The sequence below is a fragment of the Acanthopagrus latus genome, chromosome 7, assembly GCF_904848185.1.
Source record: "Acanthopagrus latus isolate v.2019 chromosome 7, fAcaLat1.1, whole genome shotgun sequence".
Lineage (NCBI taxonomy): Eukaryota > Metazoa > Chordata > Actinopteri > Spariformes > Sparidae > Acanthopagrus > Acanthopagrus latus.
Genome location: NC_051045.1, coordinates 13784262 through 13805957, shown reverse-complemented (window position 1 = coordinate 13805957; position 21696 = coordinate 13784262). Strand labels below are relative to the sequence as shown.

General features: G+C 43.4%; 1 protein-coding gene across 3 annotated transcripts in view; it reads right to left on the bottom strand.

Moving 5' to 3' along the window:
- The window catches only part of kcnd3 (potassium voltage-gated channel, Shal-related subfamily, member 3), a 105920-nt gene that overhangs the window by 17155 nt on the left and 67069 nt on the right, over positions 1-21696 (bottom strand). For all 3 annotated transcript variants that reach the window (XM_037105481.1, XM_037105482.1, XM_037105480.1), the window contains exon 3: positions 4806-4974. In XM_037105481.1, coding sequence (XP_036961376.1) covers positions 4806-4974 — 169 coding nt within the window. The remainder of the gene's footprint in view (positions 1-4805; positions 4975-21696) is intronic.

The window sequence follows — 21696 nt, the reverse complement described above, 5'->3', positions numbered from 1 at the left end:
AGGTACAGCCACCCTGGTAATTCTGGTATTTTTAAACCTGGGCCCTAAACCTTTGATATGTATTAATCATTTACAGACCAAATTAATGTAGCTATAGGCTCAGGTTTAGAAATTCAGGAATTCCCCTTTGAAGTTGCTTTACATTTACATTTTAGGACATTTAGCAGATGCTTCTGTCCAAAGCAACAGTAATTCCTACATACATTCATACACTGATGGTAGTGGCTGCCATGCAAGGTGCCGACCAGCACATCAGGAGCAGTTTGGGGTTCAGTATCTTGCGCAAGGACACTTCCACATGAAGACCAGAGGAATAAAACCAGCGACCTTCTGATAACAAGACGCTGGGCCTATAGGGGAGGTGTATTGGTGATTTACGTTGACCAATCTAGCGAACTTCTTAGTTAGCTATCTGCTAACCTTAATGGGGATAAAACTGTTTAATTGTCTGGCTATTCCAGACTTTATGAATGTTGTTGGGCGGAATGGACCAAATTCTAACAGTGAAATGGATGAAAGTGAAGAGGTTGTGCTGCTCAAACATTTTTATCCACTGTTTTACAGCCACTTCTTTGAAAATGTCCGCTCACAGGAGAAAATCTCTTTGAGCCTGTGTGTATCACCTGGTGTGGTAATAACATGGAAGACCACTGGGTTGAACTGGCTCCAAAGCCTCTGGCACTTCCTGCACGCTTGAGGTTTACTGTGTTTACCATATCAGTATACCTTGCTAGTATGCTAACATTTGCTAATTAGATAGCCGATGGGAATGCTGTTAGTCTTGCAGGAATCTGGTCATTAACCAAAACTGGCCTGATGATGGATGACACGAGATGAAAAGTCAGGAGTTCATCAAATTATCTGCAAAATGTAATACAGTGTGTACCAAATGACATGGCTATCCATTCAATACTTGTCAGGATACTTCTCTCTGAACCACAAATGATAACCTTGAGGAAAAAACTAATTAGGATCTGTCTTTTGGGAACCATGACTGTCTGTACAAAATTCCGTACCAATCCATCCATTAGTTATTGAGATAATCAATCTGGACCAAAGTGGTGGGCTGCCTGACATTAACACCCATAGAGCCACAGAGCTGCTAGCCGGGCTGGGAGAGGCAGTGGGGATGTTTCAGTTAACAACCAGTTGAGGATGTGAAAATATATAATTTCCACAGCCTCTACCACTGAAGCTCACACAATATGTAATTCAAGACACACTTCAGTGGTCTTAAGCACACAAGCTTAAATGCTAAGCAACACTTAATCCCGTGGGCTAATTAAAGACAGAGATGGAGCACAGATTGCATCTCCTAAATGCTCTAAAATATCACATTTGCAAACCTATCATCACGCTTGGCACTTATCCTCTGATTTGCCGTAGTAATAACGCTCTCTAGGATCAAAGCATCCAGGTGGAATATTATTATGAAGGCGATGATAAGATGCTTGAGTCATGCTGTTATGAAAGGTATCCGTTGGATGTATGGGTGCTTGAGCAAATCGCTGACCTCACCGCGGGCGAGCCGGGGAGGCATCCAATTGCCTGAGGGAGTCGTTTGGTGCTGGTTAATGACGACAGAGCCGTCACGCTACACTGGTTAGCTGGTGGGTGCTTCTGGAAGTGTGGGTGTCTGCTCTGGTGTTCGGGACACTGCACCACACTGCGGCTCAGTGGAGAACGCACGCACACACACACGCACGCACACACGCACGCACGCACACACGCACGCAGGCACGCACGCATGCACAGGAGGGTGGGACGGATCAAGGGCAGGGCCTAAAGTAACAGGAAGTATGGTGGACGCACACACGCACAGACACAAAGACACATGCACTTAAACAGATGCACATACGTACACAAGGCGACGCAGACACACACACACCTTCCTTCCAGCCAGCACCTCATCTGGGTGATGGCTATTTCAGGCGAGAACAAAGCATTAGGACGCACATCGCCTCCAGCTCTTCCCCCTTTCTCCTCTCCCCCTGCTCCCTCCTTCCCCCTGGCCTTCCTCGTCGCCGCTCCCCTCTCTCCTCTGCACGCACGCAATACATCTCATCGCCTCCAACCTGTTTTCAATCTCGGTAATTTCTTCTGACCCTTTCGCCGTCCCCGTCCGTGTGTCTTCTCCTCCCCGCACACTCGCACTAGAGTCTCGCTGGGCAGACAAGGTTACAGTTAGTTAAGACTGGGCAGCGGTCAGGCCGCGGTCGAACTGCAGGACTTTAAACAGATTTAAACTACGACCAGAGAGCATGTGCCAAGATGGATGGCAGTAATCACAGAGAGGGTGAGAAAGACACGGTGGGGTGGGGAGGCTGAGGAGGAAGAGGTGGAGGAGGAGGAGGAGGAGAAAAAAAAGGGGAGAGGACAAGAAATAAGAAAAAGGGAGTAAGAGAAGCCTCGCTGGGAGAGGTGTGACCGAGAGTGATGAGAGAGAGGAATGGACTCTGAAAATATGTGTCAGTGTGTGCATGTCTGCCAGCGCAACAACAAACACACTACCATCTATCTCAGGAGAACCAGAAAACGGTCAGACTTGCCCTCAAACTATGATTACCAGACCAGTTCTGTGTGTGCGCCAGCTGATGCTGCTCCCCAGTTTGGCTCATGGACACAACCTGATTCTTTAAAGGTCTAACCGTGGGGCTATTAACCCAAAGGAAGATAGGATCTTTAAATCTTCCGCAGTTTAAACACGGGTTTACATAATCCGTTTTTTAAATTCGTGCCTGTTAGTTACAAGGATAAAATCTCCTCACAAGGACGGACCCACAGAGAAAAACCATGCAAGGAGGGGAAAATGCTGATATTCACTTTGTTGAGACTATTTTTAGGGTTTGGCCTCGGCCTGTAAATAGGTTTGGGGTATTATCAAAAATATTCAGGTGGAGTGAGTTTGATATCTTGCATAGTAAAAGAACAGCTTACTCCAGCTCAGATCTGTGTTATTTTTCTTCTGTAACATTAAATATTCTCAATACTCACAAACTCTAATACTCTTGGTAATAGGGTAACTCCACCAATTTTAAGAAATTCCAAGTGTATTTACAGGTCTGAGTGATTCTAAAGCGTATGTGAAAAAGGCAGTTAAATGACTCTAGTGGCACATTTTGTGGGTAATGTCAGCAAGAGGCAGTCCACTAGTTCAGCATTGCACTCCTATAACACTGTTGGACTAATCAGCCAATCTTAACCTAGGTTTTGGTTAAACCTGATGCCTACATTAACCACAATGCAACTTAGCGACTGGGTGAGATCACTGGAGGCAGTTCCTCAGATGACATGCGGCTTCCGCTGGAGCCACAAAGGCTTTTAACGACTCTTTTTCACGGTCGTTTTTCACGGACCTGTAAGCACACTTTAATGTGTAAAATTGGTGGAATTACCCTTTAAGGCGGAGTAAATATGATTGACAGTGACCAGAAAGATCACCAACCATTTCAGTCAGGCTTCATATGTTGCAAAATTCTGATTGGTGCATTAGTACATGACATCATCATGTATTTACATCCCGGCCCCTCCCTCTTGATAAGAACAGAACATCTCGGTCCGCACAGGGGAATAAGGTTTGCTTGAAGCTGGGAAGGTCCCGCAAATAAAAACAAAGTAAAACTGTCTTATATTACGTTATACATGTTATGTTATGAGGACAGCTTGTTTATTCTGCTCATTCTTTCATGACTGATGTTTTTACTTCCCCTTGTCTCTCATTCTCCTCTCTTAAAATGTCTCCCATGAAACTACAAATTGTACCTTTAATGTATGACTCGCTTAGAGTCAGAGAGAAGCAGCAGAATAAATAAATGACATATATATCTAAGGGCCTTTTGATGTTTTGCCAAAGCACAAAAAACCTGGTACCACATTCTAATAATCTGTATGTTGCAACTATAAGCTTTATCAATTGTAAATGAATCATTTAGTAATGCTTTAAAGATCAGGTACAAGCCTTTAATAACAACACGTTTGGCGTTGCCAGTTGGTGTAAAATCCCCAAATCTTTTCAATTTAGCTAATAATGCAGTGAAAATGCAAATGTGGGTAAACTGTGAATAAATACTGTGCTTGTGTGTCCCACATTTCCTAAAAAGCCTTTAGGTCTCTAGTTTTACATATTAATATGTCTGAATGAATAGATTTTGTCTGAGATTAGGCAAATTTCAGGTTTTCCTATCAGGTCATTGGCTCATCAGAGATTATTCCCTGATATATCAAAGAACTAATAGGACACAGTGTCCCACTGGAAGCACATTTTTCACAACCTGACAACCTTAAAGTCGTTCTTATTAATGACTTAAAGGAGTATCTGATCATTTCTAACTATCAATAAAGCCATTAGTTATAGCTTACAAACTCATTATAAAGAACTCCTAATTAAAAAGTGGGAATGACAATCGACAGAGTCTCATGGCGGCCTCTTGATCTAATCGGTAATTGAGCTTGACTAACTTAGAAAGTGGCACACAGACACTTTGTGAGGGAGATATCAGTATTCTGGGTATACAGGAGAATTCCTCCAAACTGATTTATATGTATGCAGACCAAAGGAAAAAAAATGGGAAGGTCAGGGTTTAGGTATTCATGTCATGGGAGAAGGTCCATTAAAGTTTGGTGATACTCACTGAATATGTATCACCCACCGACTGTTAATGTGAATGTAAGTCAATGTGCATTACACACACATCATTAGCCTGCAGAATCCTCTCCTCTGGGGGAGAGACGCGTCAAAGCTCCCCTCTGGGCTGGACGTCCAACCCCTCTGGGCCCCAAGTTGAAGGAAATAAAACTGTGTTCACCTGTACCTTCTGCGCCCGCCGCTTGTCTGCTCTCTGGTTCTGGTGATAGATGCGGCTAAAGTTGGACACGATGACAGGGACAGGCAGGGCAATTACCAACACCCCACTCAGAGAGCAGATTGAGCCGAAGATCTTCCCTGCAATCGTCTTAGGAACCATGTCTCCGTACCTGAGAGAGGTGGCAGGGAGAGGGAGAGAAAAAGAGAGAGAGAGAGAGAGAGAGAGAGAGAGAGCAAATTGAGTGAAACGTCTTATAATACATTTAATAAAATCTGTCGGTGGTAGCTCAAACTTCTCGACACGCACAGCCGACAGGAGGTCATTCATATCACGCGAGCAGAGACACACATTCAACACACTGTCAACCGGTTCAGCTCGCTGCCGATTCATTCCCCTTGTACAACGCTTTCTTCATTCTTTTTAGGATTCTCTGCACTGCGCGTGTCAATCCCCACCTGAATAGAGCTTGACCTGCTGACTCCATCCCAGCCCAAGGGAGAAAGAGAGAGGCTCTGACCAAACCTCCTCCTCCACTGAGTGGCACGCTAAAGTCCACTGACTCATTCACAGAGAGCAGATACTATTAACCTTTACGGAGGAGAAAGGAAGACACGTGAATGCCAGAGACATTTCCCAAAAGTCGTTTAGCCCAATTCAATCTGAAATATTTGCAAGTCAAAAGCAATCTCATCCCGAGTTCAAAGGCAGACAACACAATTACAATAACTACATTAAATCCCCTCCTTTTCTTTTTTTTTTTTTCCAAATGAAGAAGCCACAAGCCGCAAGAATCAACAGTGGAAGGAAAAAAAGAAGACGGAGGCGAAGAAATTCAAAAGCTAAAAGAGCACGACTTGCGCTGGAAAAGCAACCTTTATTTCTAATGGCGTTCATTTCTTATTCATGAGTTAAAAGTGCAGGTAATTTGTTCTTGTTCCCAGATAAACAAGAAGTTCTACTGAATGTATTGGAACTGACTCCAAGTCTGGCTGCAAATAAACCTAAAACAAAAAGCCTTTCAGCATCCAGCATTATACATGTTCGTACTTAGGTTTAGACTGATTGTGGAAGTGATTTCTGTGTCCGTTAGGTAACATTTTGTACTCGTAGTGAGTTACATAAACCTGTAATTCACAATCAAAAATGATCTAACCCAAGGTATTCATTTAATTCAATTCATCGAATGAAAAACAGCCTCATTACAGCCACTGCAAGAATCACGGCGCAGATTTTTAGCAGTAAGTTATCAGAGTCAGTCCTTGTTAGGTTTTCCATCGCTACAATAGAGACTTCCTCAAAACATGCCAATCTCAAGCTGCACAGTTACTACGAAGCACATGTACAAGTCATGTTGATTCTCCTGAGGAAGCAGACAAATGAGATAATGACTCAGGGAGACACTCATCTGTGAACACATCCTTCGCAAGACAGAAAGTAAATGTTGCAAGGGAATATGTCTCTTCTCCGACTCGTCACACTCGCCGCGAACGCAATGTGACATGTCAGAAACAGTGGAAAATGAGAGATGTAGCGGTGTCACTGAGCTGTAGTGTAAATCACAGAGAGGTTATGATGCCCCCGTGCACTAATGGAAAAACACGCACGCACACACACACACACACACACACACACACGCACGCACACACACACACACACACACACACACACACACACACACACACACACACACACACACACACACAATACTATCTATCTAGGAAAGGGACCCTTAATGGCAAATACTGACTCGTGCATGTACCCGTATCGTTGAGGTAAAGTACATTTACGCAATTTCTGTAAAGTACATCAGTACACAGCAGTAATAACAGCTTTACTAACTGAGATATGACTGAAGGAGTCATCACCTCATGAAGGTTATTCAGTTTATGCTGAAGTTGTTTTAGACAGCAGTTGGGATGTAGTTTGTAGTGCTGTTGAATTGTATTAAGCCACAATGAGAGATGCTTATTCAATGCTAATCACTTCACAAACATATTTCAGTTCAATGCAATACAGCGCTATAGCACTACAGAACACATCCTCTCAAATGGAATACATTCAATATATTACAAAATGCTAAACTAAAGAGTTTCTAAGAAAAAACTAAAGAGAAGTACTAAAAACTAGGAACAACAATAGCCACGGGGAACAGAAGCAGGAACACTGAGGACATGCGAGGAACAAGAGCAGGGCCGGAGAACAGACGCGGGAAACATTATAACCTTGATAAAGTTAGGAATTATTGCAGGACATTAGTTTTGGCTATATGAACCTTATTAACTTAACCAAAAAAACAAAAAAGGAAACTCAAACATACCGTCTCCTGATGGTCTTTCATTAACATATTGCACATGTATCCATGTGTTGTAAGCATCCATGTGGAAATGTGTCCAACAACATGTGGCATAGGTCCCCTGACACATCTGCAATGTATATTAGAGGCCCCTGGAGGCTCGGCAGGACACAGGTCTAATCAGTATAGGGAGCCAGGATCGCCTGCATATAAAAGAACAAGCTGCACACACACCTGTCTGAACTAAACATTTAAAAACAGAAACTCCAGTTGCATTACTCTGTTTACTGTTTGAGCCGCATGCTTCACAGCCACCTGAGGAAATGAGGTGAGGCCGTTGGCGTAGCAAACAGCGCGAGGAGCCCCATCAATATTTTAAAAAAGTCTTGCAGATATCCAATAACATGTTTCTTAATAGCACTCATCAGATTCATTCACTCTGACGGATCACAGAGAATAACGCTGGTTGTTATTCGAGGACTCGGCAAGACAGGACCCCAGAGGCTCGCAGTAAATGAACAATAATCTGTTTAAGAAGTTGTGCTTGTGATAGTCACTTCATAATCCAATGAAGCACTTCTGTCACAGTTGGTTGGAGATGGTAAAAAAAAAAAAAAAAACACAGGGCGGTGACATAGAGAAGTACACACATTCGAACCACAAACACACACAACAAAGCACCGCGCAGTTCATTTCGGGGAGGGAGACGAAAACTCGGTCTCATTAGTTACTGATTTCCGCAAAAAAACAAGTCCAATATGAAGCCATTTAAGAGGAGGGCAGTTTTTTCGCATCAACAAAGCAAAGCGCTGCCCACACACAGCGAACCGCTGGTCCGTAGCCATAACTGAGAGTATACTTACAGGGAACATTCATCGTCCCTTCCAAGAACTTTAATGGCCTTTCTACCCAAATTAGGCAATAACAATCCCATCAGCGGTACAGAGGCCCTATCACTACAAAACATTTCATCTCCTCCCCTCTTCAGAAGATGTTTCCATTAGGAGGGATGAAAAGCTAATCATATTCATCTGCAAGCCTTCTTTAATGGGATCCTATCAGATTGCCAGATAGAGGCCCTTCTCTGCTAATACTACAGTCAATTTGCCGCTCCCATTTAGTCGAGCTAGCCCGTCTCTGATGATACCATCTCTGCACCATTATACATGGCACAGAGATAAAGCTGTGCTTGCACACATTAAAGACAGAGAAAGCTGTAATAAGTGGTGTGAGGGTGTGCGTGTGTGTGTGCATGCATGATAAGCGAGGTTAGACATAATTTCTTCCCTTCCTGTCTGGGACGAATGCTGAGGCCATTCCTGACGCTGTGAGACTTCATTGAAACTGAGGACGGACGTGGCGGTAAATGTCTCAGAAAGGAGGAGGATGGATAAGCAGAGAAACTACACTGGAGGGAGAGATATTTTCTTAGTGCACCCAGGAGGTTTTTTTTTCTCCCCATCAGTCCCCCTTGATCCCTCTCCTACCACGTTCTCACGAATAAGCATGAACACACACAAATATGAGTTTGCTGTGTGTTCTGAGGATTTTAGATCACGACGGATCTCAAAGGTTTACATGGCATCTCTTTCAGACGAATCATAAAGAACATGGTCTTCAGTGTCCTCTAATTTGGTTACTAAACTTCACATAATCTCATTGACTGGCAGATCTGCACTATGTAAACGAACCGACGGAGTCATGTAGCAAACTAGATGGCTATGCTAATTGGATAAATGGCTTCATGTGACTCATGTAAGATGGGTAATGTATTGGAGATAGCAGCACGAGGAGCTTCTGATGGATCACCTGAAATTTTAGTTCAAACAGGAAGACCATCTCTGTACGCCCTCAAACTCACAACCACGTCCTCCTGCCTCCCCTCATCCCCTCCAGCTCATTCTCTCAACCAACCAATCACAACCTGTCATGCTGTCCTTTACTAACCAATCATCTGTGTCATTCACCTCCTCCCTTTCATCACCTCAACTGTGGATACCCGGCCACCGCCGGTCAACCCTCCAATCAGGAGTTGTCGAAGTTTTTCCCCCATCAAGCACCATTCTTCATCACCATTACCAGTGTCTAGGCTCAGAGGGGAAGTTTCCTTCATTCTGGGAACACCTCATATGTCGTGATGTGACCTACTTCTCGCAAAGGTGCCAGAGCCAAAGTTTTATTCCTTCTGTTCACAATAAAAAAATGCATCTTGCTTCATCCTGACACGTGTTTTGTTTGTCTTAAAACAATATTAACAGAAAACTGATTAGTTTTTGGAGTGTTAAAAAACAGACTGTCATATTATTTCTTTCATCCCAAGTTTACAACATATTATTTCCACATCCTCACATATAAAAAAAAAAAAAAAAAAAAAAAAAAATATATATATATATATATATATATATATATATATATATATATATATATATATATATATATATATATATATATATATATATATATATATATATATATATATATATATATAGGGTGAGTACACACATACTCACACAAATACACACACACGGACACAAACACCCTAGTCAGGTGGGAAGCAGGTCAGTCCTCGGTCAGGGCCGTCACAGGCCATCGCCAGAGGGCCTGGTCCCGCGCGTTATATTAATAAAGTCTATGAGGGGTTATTGAGTGGGACTGAGTGCTCCTGTGAAGGTATGTGTGATGGATGGGCTTATCGGAGGGCTGACAGACACACACATTTGTGATGATGGGAGGTCATGTCATGTCAGGTCGGCACGGCACAACTCATCCCTTTAAATACCTGCTGAGGAGCCAAGCCAGCATACAAGCAGAATATAAGTCAAGAAACGGCACACATAAACATTATTGACGTAAAAGATCAAATATTTGATTCTGCTTGTCATTTTATTGTGCAGGTTCACTTAAGACCATCTGCACAATAAGCTTGTGATGAACTGATTTGAGCTGAGTCACAAAACAGATATTTATTGCTGGGATTTGTTTTTACTTTGTGGGTCATAAACCGCTTTTATGCATGTGCTGGAAGACCATAATGACATTTTTATTGATGTTCAGGATAGGATGAGTGTGTTAAAAAAAAAAAAAAAGAGGGAGGGGTAGAGAGGCAGGACAGAAATGTATGATGAGTTGAGGGATGGGTTTCCATGTATAGACCAAATCCCATGTGATTCCTCTGCAGTTTTCCTCAGTTCCCTTCAGATATAGGCTAAGTGATTCTGTTTGGACCACAAGCCCTTGCGGGTGGATTGACCCGCCAGAGGACTGAAATCTCCCAGTGCTTTCAGTGTTAGTGGGCAGGATTGTGTGTTTAAGGATATTAATGTTTCCTTTGCGTTTGTGTGTGTTAACTGAGCAAGGGAGGTTCAGAAACATCACTATAGAGTTGTCATATTGAGAGGGAAATACTTTTTTTTACATCTAGGGATCACTTCTTTATTTAAAAAAATTCTGAATAAGGAGTTGCCAGTGTTTTGCTGAGGAAACGGCATCTCTTCAGCACCATGGACAGCTACAAAAGCTCCCATCTATAGCACTGGCTCACACACAACAAACCTACATGTCCGTGCCACAGTCTTCAATTCCATGTAGATTTTTGAATTTACCAGCCTGTTGCCTTGTAGGCTAGAGGCAAGTTGCCCTTGAAGTCCTGAAAACATTTTTTTTTCCTATTAGCTTCCTACTATGAGTGATACGACCTGACACAAACAGACTATTTTCTACAAAATTGCACCAGCTTTAGTTAGCTGTTTGAAGACTGAGGCTTTTGTGTTATTTTTGTCACTTTGTGTTTGCAGTGGGAGGGTCCTTGTTGGAAATGGTGACATGGTGACACGTAATTGCCTGCACCAATAAGGACCTAAAGAGTATTCAAAGTGTATTTTTCCTGTGCGATTTCCTTTCCTGACAATGTTGATAAGTCACACTGTTGTCCAAATATTTTTTGACAAATTTTGTGCTCAAACATTAAAAAAAAAAAATTGCTGTTGCAAAATTGGGGTATGACTGTAGCAACATCTTGAAGTGATGAGTCATCCTCCAAGCTTGCGCCGGCACTGAGAAGAACGTTGCTCTGGCTAGAACGGCAGTTTTGGTTACGTCTGGAATGGATTACATCTGACTTTTAACTGCACATACCGATTCTCTGTTTGGGAAGAATGTTAACCGTTAAACAGGAAGAAACACTGGCTGGAGTGCAGCAATAAATCAGTATCCGATGAGAGTTTATGAGGGTTTTTTAGTTCACAACGAAATCTGATTAAACAGAGATTTTAAATGTTAAATATCATATGTCTGCTTGCCTTTTCACTTTGATGTAGCTTATCTAAAGTTACAGAAAGATATTTATGATTTGTAGCCGCATTTTCAGAGGCATTCAATTCAAACAGCAGCAAAACCTCGTCGAAAAACTATAACAACTCGCTTTGTTAATCTTACCCTTAAACTTGCTTGACATTTGTGATTAAGAAAACAGAATTTGCTCTGGAAACGGAAGGAGTCCAATTTACAAAACATTGTATAGTGAACGGTTCTAATGATATCATCATAATAGGACCTCACCAGAAGCTGATAAACAATAACAAAGAATAATCACTCAGCAGCAGCAAAACCAATCCAATCAATGCTGCTCCACACTTCAGAAATATGATATTCAATATAAACATATTGCATTTCAACTTCCAGTAAACCATCAAATGTCACTGTATTGATCAACCATACAGGCAGGGTTAGGTATTTTCAGTGTACTTATCAATTGATTACACAGCTGAGTTCCACTATGAAACATAAAAGTGTTACAGCAGTGGCCATAAATGATGATGCCTCATAAAGATATCGATAAGTAGTAGTGGGGCTCCATTTTCTTTGGGCAGCCTGTCACAGGCCAATGAAGCTTAGCTCTTTTGGGTTCAGCAGAGTGAAAGATTGTCTCTCCAGGCCTCTAACCCTCAACCATCCATTCATCTGTACTCTCATCTGACATTTCATGGCCACTCACTCAGATGGAAGTAACTCTGATGACACATGGCTCTTCAGGGATGGGACAACCATCTATAATCTACCCCCACAAATGTCACCGCGGGGAAGAAAGAAATAAGGAGGTGGAGGAACAACAGGTAGGGAGACGGACAGAGAATAAGAGGAAGAGTGCAGGGGGAGGATAACGTAAGAAAGGAGCCGAGGGCAGAGAGATGAGTCGACAGAAACAGACCCGGATTCAGATAGTGTCAATGCTAATTTGCAGCGAGGTCGGATATGTTTAGTTAAATGTGCCTCAGACAATGTCTTAATATGGATTAAATCAGATACAATGGAGCTATAATAATCTCAGCACTCCCTTAAGACGGCTCAACACAGACATGAACCTTGATTGTGATCCTGATTTTGCGGGGCTTGACTAAGCCTTAACTCGGCGAACAGATTGCTTGACAAGTGTTCTTGTTAAGAGAGTCAAGAAGGTTGAAAAATAGTTATTCTGTCAAAGTGTCTCTTTTGGAGAGCGCTGCTTTATGATCCTTGGCAGAAAAAGGAGGCTCCGAGCAGCACAGTTATTCTGAAATGCCACATCACAGGGGGAGTTATTTTTCAGGAAAACAACCAGTGAGCTTCTGAATAGTTGACGAATAAAGGCATTTTTTTGGACTCCCGCTGTCACCTCTTAAGAGTGCACACGAGGTCAAAAAACAGAATGACTCATACACATTACAAATCATTATTGATTTTTACATCTTCGTCTGCACAAGACGTGCTGATTAGGACCAAGGTTCATCATTCACTGCAACGCAAAACGCTGTTCAGACGGCGCATAGTGTGCATCTGTAAAGCTGCTTGGTACAAAACATTCCCAACTGCAAATGGCTGCAGACAACACCCCCGCCTCGCACCAATCAAACAGCCCATTCACAAGCCAAGGCCAAAGAAATAAACACAATAAAAGTCATTAATGCTGTTTTCACATCAAGAATGTCACGACGTACAGTATACAGCCCCTATGTGAATAAGTGCTCTTTGAATGGCATGTTAACGACCCTAACAAAAAAAACTCTAACAATAAATATGCGTGTCATGAAAGGTGGGAACAATGCCAATGGCATGCTGGGATCGGAAAGTTGACCTGCGAGCTGCTCCTCCAATACATCTACTGTCATTCACCTACATGAAACGCTGTGATTACACGGCTAAAGCGATCTAATGTGCTCACACGGGAGGTGAGTCACCAGAGCCTGGGAGATATTGTGTGGTTGGAACGAACCATTGTGTGGCCGTAATATTAAGGATTTACTCCTGCAATCACCATATGAATATAACTATATTATAAAAGTGCTGTGGCAGCATTTGAGCGCCAAATCCATAGTATGAGGGACATTTCATACGTGGGAGACGACAAAACTGCTGCTGTAATGTCTGCATCGCCATATATGAACCAGGTCTGTGCATTAGTTGCGACGTGAACCAAAGGAGCTCTTATGCGTGCCATTACTGTTTCATGCTGGAGGACCGCTGTGTTTAATTTCCTAGAGAGTCCAAGATATAACCACCTGTGCCTGACAGTAATAGGATTACTGGAACAAAATGTCACTTCAGCTAGATTGCCCTTTTACATCAAAATAATCGATTTCTTCACATGCACGCTACATGCCGACAGTGGGCATTTTCTTTTTCTTTCACACACTAAAAGCGGCTGATGCAACATTGAATTTCTTGGCCTCCCGGGGTGCAGTGAGAGGCAGACATACAGCATACAGGCCATTTCCTTCATTTACATTTATCAAGTGGTAAGAGGGCGAGTGGCGGAAAGAAACACACAGATAAGTTGATAAAGGGAGGGGCATTACTCTCACACCGCACAGCACAAAGAGGAAAGGTTTTTACCATCACTCACTTCACAGGCAGTCTTACAGTGAATCACGCCGAGGGATCGCCACCATTTCTCTGGAACACACAGTCAGTTTGCTGCATTTTCACTTAGGATCAATCCCAGTGCACCCCGTGCCCCTTAAAACATAGCCCTACCCCTCTGTTTTCAGATTCACGCCGAGGGACATAATGTCCAGATGTTTGGCTAGGGCAAAGTGTGAGGGCTCCAAGGCCCTGCAAACCACACTTCAAACCAAACAAGCTTAAAACAATTGCTACCAGCTTGCTGATGTCTTGGAAGCTAACAATCCAGCTGGATAATTGTATAAACATTACATTGCTATTGCTGATTTGTGCATGACAGTCCCAGATTTTGACGTATTTCAATGCTGCATCCCCAGCTTGGCATATGATGCCCAACATTTAGTACTAGTCCTATAATATCAGTGCAGACAGGTAGGGTAAGAACACAACTTGCTACTGTTAGTCTATGAAGCCCTGTTAAAGGCCAGGTAATAGGCAGAGTTTTGTTTTATTTGTGTGTATGTGCCTGTGTGAGACTGTGAATGAGGTGTGAGCATCCATGCTTTTCTATCTCCACCACATAAATGGCAAATGGTATTGTGATAACACCAAGATTACCACGATAACCCAAGAGAGTTGAAGACAGCTGTGTCTTTTTACACCATTGAAGACTACAGATGTTGTATGAGGGTCTTGAAGGATTGTCATGGGGGGATTTTAAACACTTGTTACTCTCATCTGAGGGGCAAGGGGCCATTTGAAAATGAGGTGTTGGGGTAAAAATTGAGCCTTAACAGAGTATCACCCTAAGATTTCCTTTCACAGCTTTTTGTGCTTTATGTTTTCTGATTGACCCTTTCCAAAGAAGAATGAATGATTTTGACTGTCCAGGGGGTCTCTGCATTCTTTTAAGTAACTCTCTACCTCCAGGGTAATGTTACCATCGCCGTGCTTATATAATATTATGAGCTTTGGCCATTACAAGGCAATGGCTTCACTCAGTTGTTGGATGTAGCACAGGTTTCACCCTGAGGTGGACAAAGATCCTGCCAACACAGAGCTTCTTTATCGAATTACCTCAGACATGAACAGACACAGAACAACATTTTAAACTTTGGCCAGCGGTCACAGTACCAGCAGAATAGTTCACCACAAGCATTGTGGTCATTCTTGAAAAAATAACAGAACACTGTAGACTTCCCGATGTAAAATGTGGTGCTGTGTTTTATTCTCCAGTGACATTTTCATTTCATTATCATTATTAACTGTAGGGAAAATGTCTCAAAATTCTCATCAGAACAGTCCAAAAATACAAAGTCTTTTTATTTTCTATCATAAATTACTAAAAAAGAGCAGGAAATATTTAATTTAAGAGGCTGGAACTCACAAATGTTTGACATTTTTGTGGCAAATGGACGATCAATCGACTATCAAAATGGTTTGCAATTAATTAGACTAATTGTCGCTTGTCTAATTGAGGGGAATCAACATGAGGACGGGCCAATCAAAAATCATGACAATGCCAAAACTAATGACCCCCTCAAGCTAATTTAGCTTCTTCTAACTTGTCCATTGGAGAAAGACTTAAAAACATCAAAAACTGATCTAAAAGGAGAGTGAGTATAGGACTTATATTCATCATATGTTCAGAGACGTTACTTTAAATTGTTGCTTATACTGCTGGTATTAGCTGGAAATATGCAACACGTTTGGCATAATGACTTTAAGAGTGTGTTTTGCAGCTTGTTTCTGCGGTACTGTGATAATGCTGGGTTAAGGTTTAAAGACAGCTTTACATTGAAGTTTGGAAATACTGCAACCTGTTGTAATCACGTCCTCGCTCCAACAGTTCTCCCATCTAGGCGCCACCCCATTGCTCAAATGGTAGCATTCCGTGCTCCAGCAACTAATGAGATGTGAGTAAAAAACCCAAATTCAAACCTCTGAACATTTCTACAGAAAGCTCTGTGTGATGTTACAGATGCTGTTTCCTAGAGAAGCCCCATTAAGCAGCATGAGCACACTTACTTGCCAGGGAGCCAGTGAATAATAGCCAGGGACCCTGCTACAAGCTTTGCTCATTTGTGCACAAGCATGGCTGTGTGTGTCTGAGTGCGTGCGTCCTGCGTATGTGCCTGTCTTTGTAATTAGCGATTACCAGGCTGCTATCAACAGAATGCTTCAGCGAATCCACTTCCAAGAGTAACCAGGAAGTGCAAACACAATTACCACAAGAGAGGGAGCATAACAACATTTAAATATGAATTACGTCTGAGATAGGACGAGATCCCCAAAGCTTGCATTACTGACGGCCTGTGTTCTGTCTAATTCACAGAAAACAGCGGCGCTGTTAACGCATTTTGTGCATCTGCCCGTGTGCATGTCTACGTTCATATGCTAATTTGCAATGCCTGTCAGTTTGGTTAGGCACACACTCCTGATAATAGGCATATCTCTGCAAGAACTGAAATACTTTCAAGTGTCTGCTGATACGAGTGGATGTATGGATAAAACCAGTAATAGCTGTTGGTAATTGAAACAGGATCCCATTTATCTCTGTGAGCTCGGGTACACTGAGCAGTGTGTCGGTGTGGCAGAGACGAGGGAGGCAGAGAGAGAGAGGTTGAGGAGCTTGGGCACAATAACCTTGATATGTGGTTCAATTATGCTGCTAATGAGAACAAACTGTACTCAGTTTGAAACATGAATCTCTGGAGAAATGTTTGAATTTCGGCAGATTGATCTCTTCCGTTGGATGCGAGACAACAACAAAATATAGTGCGGGCATGTACGTGGAAAGTGCTTCACTTGGGGAATGAAAGTTACAGATGGAGCCGAGGCGACTGCAACCTGCACGACTCGAGTTTTATGTCTCCAGCAGCGTGTGACATTATAGTCTGCGGTGTAAGGGACGAGGTGGGGAGGGAACACAAAGGAATGAGACAGCAGTTATAATGTCAGCTGCACAATTAAAGCCCAAACAATAAATTGGTTTCTAGATCATGACAGATATATCAAGAAGGTTGGCAGGCAATCAAAATAAAATTGCAGGACAAACGTTATAAGTTTTACAGCAATATCAGTGTGTTAGCTGGCCGTTCCATGCTGAATCGTGTGAACAAGCGCCGCCATTGAGTTTTGTCCAGAACTTCATGTTCCCCAGAGGATGAACCCTACTGACTTGGACTCTGGTCAAGAATGTTGTATCAATGACACGTTGTACTTCTCCATTTCTGTATGCCTGCATCCAAAGGGACAACGAATGTAGTCGGATAGCGAAACAGAAAGGCTGTGAACCAGAAATGGCTGCCATTTTGTTTCTGCGCCGTGAAAGCGGAGGCTGGAAAAACTTAGATCAAGCAGTAAAACAAGGCGGTTCTGATCAAATAGGAACCACCATCCTGTTCATGGTACATTTCTCCCATAAAATGCTGTTTGTTTTAAAATGTTTTGTGTACGATATTGTTTGTCACCTGCACAGTTTCCTGGTTCAGAATGGACAAAAAAGATTTAAAGCTTATTTTCCCAACTCTATATTGGCTATATATAGCTGTGGCGATTTCTCTATCCCAACATGTTCAGTGCTGCTCATTGTTGTCTGCTGTCTGCAGGTCCACATCATATATACTATACGCCATATCGAAAAACAAAAACAAAAGCATTATCAAGTGTTTTTCATTATCAATTCTATTCTATACCTCTTTCATCTGATTTGTTTTCTGTGTAACACATGTTCCCCAGTTCACTCCTGCACCTTTAATGTCCTCTCTGTGGCCGACCCCTGCTGGAACTGATGTTCAAAGATGAAAAAGCGAGGCTGTGTGGATAGATAAGGCTGGAGCTGAGAGTGGAGAGAAAAAGAGAGAGGTCAGAGCCTCAGAGTTCAGGGGTCATCTCCACTCTCCAGGCTCATAACAGCAAGGTGACCGGCTGGCTGGTCCCAGCACAGGGATCAAAGACGAACAGGAACAGACACTGGAGATAAAAAAAAAAATAAAAATACAATAAAGGAAGGAGAGGAGAGGGAAATGCAAATGTGGAAAAAGAGACTGTAGTGAGGAGGAAACAAAAGGGACGGGGCACTGCTGTGGGATTCGAGGGTGATCCCAGCACAGACGGACACCAAATGAAGGTGGAGGGAAGATAAATTGATAGAAAAAGGGGGAGAGAGACAGAGAGAAGCACATTTCAGGACGTCAGATCTACTCTGCCTCTCATTCAGGTCACAGTGATTGCATTTGTTTAACGCGGCCAGACCATTTCCTCCCGGCTGGATGTGTGCGTTCGTGCGCTTTAGGCCCGTGAGCGCACGCACGTTTGTACACTTCTGTGTGAGCGTGTGCGTCCGCTTTCCCCACATTTAGTTACAGCCGGTTTGTGCGATTATTTTTTTCCTACTTTTGCTCCACCGGCTCGGGTCTCTGCGGTGGAGCTACCGCCAGATTCTCACAGCTCAATTCAATGTCAGCGTGTCAATGAGTAAACCAAATGTACCAACAAACTCAATATAAGAAAGCCTCTCAGGGGGTCCTGCTGCTGCGGCAGGTCTAGAATGATTGACTTGACTAAAGTATTGAACTACTGAACTTTGTTTTCCCAAAAGGAGATGGAAATTAATTAAGCTCTGGTTCAACTGCTGCGGCCTGTGCTCCCATGTGACTCCGCAGGTGAAGCCGTTTCCTATGCACACATCCTGTAGCGTTGCTGATTAAATTGTTGGCCATCTAATCAATTAAAGCAGATCCATAAAAGTTACCGTAAGCCTAAGTGGTGTGTGGGGAAGGCAAGTAAAAGAACTGTGCACATGAAGGCGTTAGTGTCTGTCTTCCTTCCCTGCCTAAATGTCGATATTGCCAGGTATTTTTCAACATTTTCGGTGAGCCTCGCACAAAAAAAACAAAACAAAAAAAAAACAATCCCCTCTCATCCGTCCTCCATTTCGACACGAAAGCCGCCGCTTACTCGTGGTTCTTTGATGTTGCCTGTTGTCATGGGTAACTCAGGAGTGCTACAACACTGAGCAGCATACCAAGTGCCATGTCACTGCGGTTAAAAGGGTTACATTAACATCAGCGGCAGGTTACATTAGAGCGGGGCTACATTACCCATTAGTGGTAGCAAAACCCATTTGTGGTAGCAGGGCCAGCGCTGTTAGCATTTAGTGCTAATCTATCATGCCACGGGTGAACACTCAGCCCCATTGGTTTAAGTGTGGTTCATACTCAACCAGAATCTGAGAGCTACAACTTCAGAGGCACTTTTCTTTCCGGTGCTGTGCAGCTTTGAAACGGCACATTGGCGAGTTAAAAATATAGCTCAAGAGAAGAATATCCGACGAGGGTCGATCCCACTCCATCACTGAGAGCGAGTTCAGGGGAGAGCGGGAGCTGATACACACAATTTGCTGCTCATCCCTCCTTGTATCAAAGATGTCTCTGTCAGATTGTTCATCTGCGGCCAAGAATATTGGCTCGCTGCGGGCCGAGCTTATCACACGCTGCTTTACGCTGCCTGACTTATTGACTGCAAACATGGCCGACATGGTTCTCCTCATCAGTGTCCGGCACAACGGCAGCATCGGCTGTACTGATCTATGACCAAGTCTGATGGAGAGGCAGTCGATACAGCTAACTAGAGCTGGCTGCTGCCTCTAAATCTGCTTTAGGCTAGTCAATAAGCTGTCCGGTCAGATTGCCGCAGATAACACGTCATTACAATTTGACATATCTGTCCATGAAAAGTAAACATGGTAAGATTGAAAACTAGTGGCTGATTGGCAGCACCGAATATCTTGTTATACATATTAAAACGTGAGCCTCAAAGATCATGCGAGCAGCAATATTCCCTAAAACCAACCAACCAACAGTTGGCCTGTCAGCACGGGTCAGTGTCTGAGGATGAAGGTAGCTGTCTGGATGTGTGTGTGAGTGGAAAAAAAGTAGGCCGCAGGAGAAACTAGGGCATAACTGAGGCTCAGGAGAGGTGTCTCCAGCCCAGCCTCCTGTCCTATTTCACTGCCTGGCGAGACTGGCATGTGTGTTTGTTGTGTGTGTGTGTGTGTGTGTGTGTGTGTGTGTGTGTGTGTGTGTGTGTGTGTGTGTGTATGAGCGTGTGACTCAACAGAGGCAGCACCCCGGGCAGCCATGGGAAAGCTTCAGGCACAGGAGGCCGAGAGATAACAGGTGAGCTCCGGGGAGGCTACCTGTGGGAGAGAGGAGGCCAAGTGACAGGCCTCTTTGCTGGGGTGGAATGGATGCGCAGAGGCCCCCAGGGCATAGACCAAATGTCAGACAGTCTGTGCACACATGCTAGAATACTGCTCTGAGCCTTATTGGAATTTGTCACCTGTGTGTGTGTGTGTGTGTGTGTGTGTGTGCCCGTTTGCCTGCTCCAACTGGGCAGATGACTCACAACAGGCAAGAGAGCCGAACAAGGCCGCACAGACAGGTGGGGGAGGTGTGCACGTAGGTGTTTTTGTTTGGCTGTGTGGGTGCAAGAAATAAGCTGTCGAGTGTCACAGTAAATATATGCACAGGTATGAACTATACAGCACAGCACATACTGTGCTCCCACACCCACCCACCCATACGCGCGCGCGCGCGCACACACACACACACACACACACACACACACACACACACACACACACACACACACACACTGTTTACTGTACTATAGCAGACATTATTTATCCACCAGTCCCCGCTCTTCTCTCCTCTTGAGCTTTCCAACACATCACTAATTCATCCCTGGCATTTCCCCCTGCTAAATAAGGGCAGCCTTTGAACTGAAATGCGGGCCCTTCACTGCTGGGCCAAGTTACATCCCGGCTCTTTCTGTAAACCTATATCCTCCCACACTGCAACTCTACCCTTCAGTGACCAGCCTTTGTTATCAAATCAGACTGGAGATGTAGGTTAATGTGCAAATTGTGAACAGCTATTTGATCTCTGACCGCGCCGGTCTTGCAGCGCTGTCATCGGCAGCACGCAGTCGGGTCAGCGTGGTGCACAGTGTCGAGTTGCCAGGTTAGGTTTTGATGTGGAGAATTAGCTGGTCATGTATCCTGACAGGTAATGAGGCCTGGGTTTGTGTTACAGTGAGTGAGGACACGGCACACAGCAGACTTAAGTACAGCAAAGTCAGAGCACGTACTTTAAAGGTGCACTTTGTAGTTTTGGGGGAAGAAATGTTAAATGGAAGAGAAATATCTGACTGATTTTATGTAACATTAGCTGTAGGACGACACAATTTCATACTGTTTTACTTTGTTTATATGTGGCGGACCCTGCCACATTTCCAGCTTCAAACTCTGTCTGCATCAGCACCTCACCAGTATTGTAAACATTAAAAATCTGTGTCTAAAAATCCTCTCCAAAACTACAGAGAGCCCCTTTAACATCTGTAGAGCAGTCATTTTTAAAGTAAGCACATCAAAGGTAGTGTCATTCGACAGACAATTGTAAAACTTTTAGAAAAAAGCAATACATTTAGAATAAAAAGCATAAAAGAGAGAATTTTGCAACAGGAGCTGACCTACTCTTCACGTATTGATTCTGACTGATAGAGATAGCAGAGTAGAGGGTGATTGGGTGGAAGTAAAAGAAAAAGAGGGCAGGCTACAGAGGAGCACTAATACATTTTAAATTCAGAGAGGTTAGTTTTTCCTCAAGGTCAAACGTAAAAATAACCTTGAAAGGACGAGATGCTGGCTCTGTCACA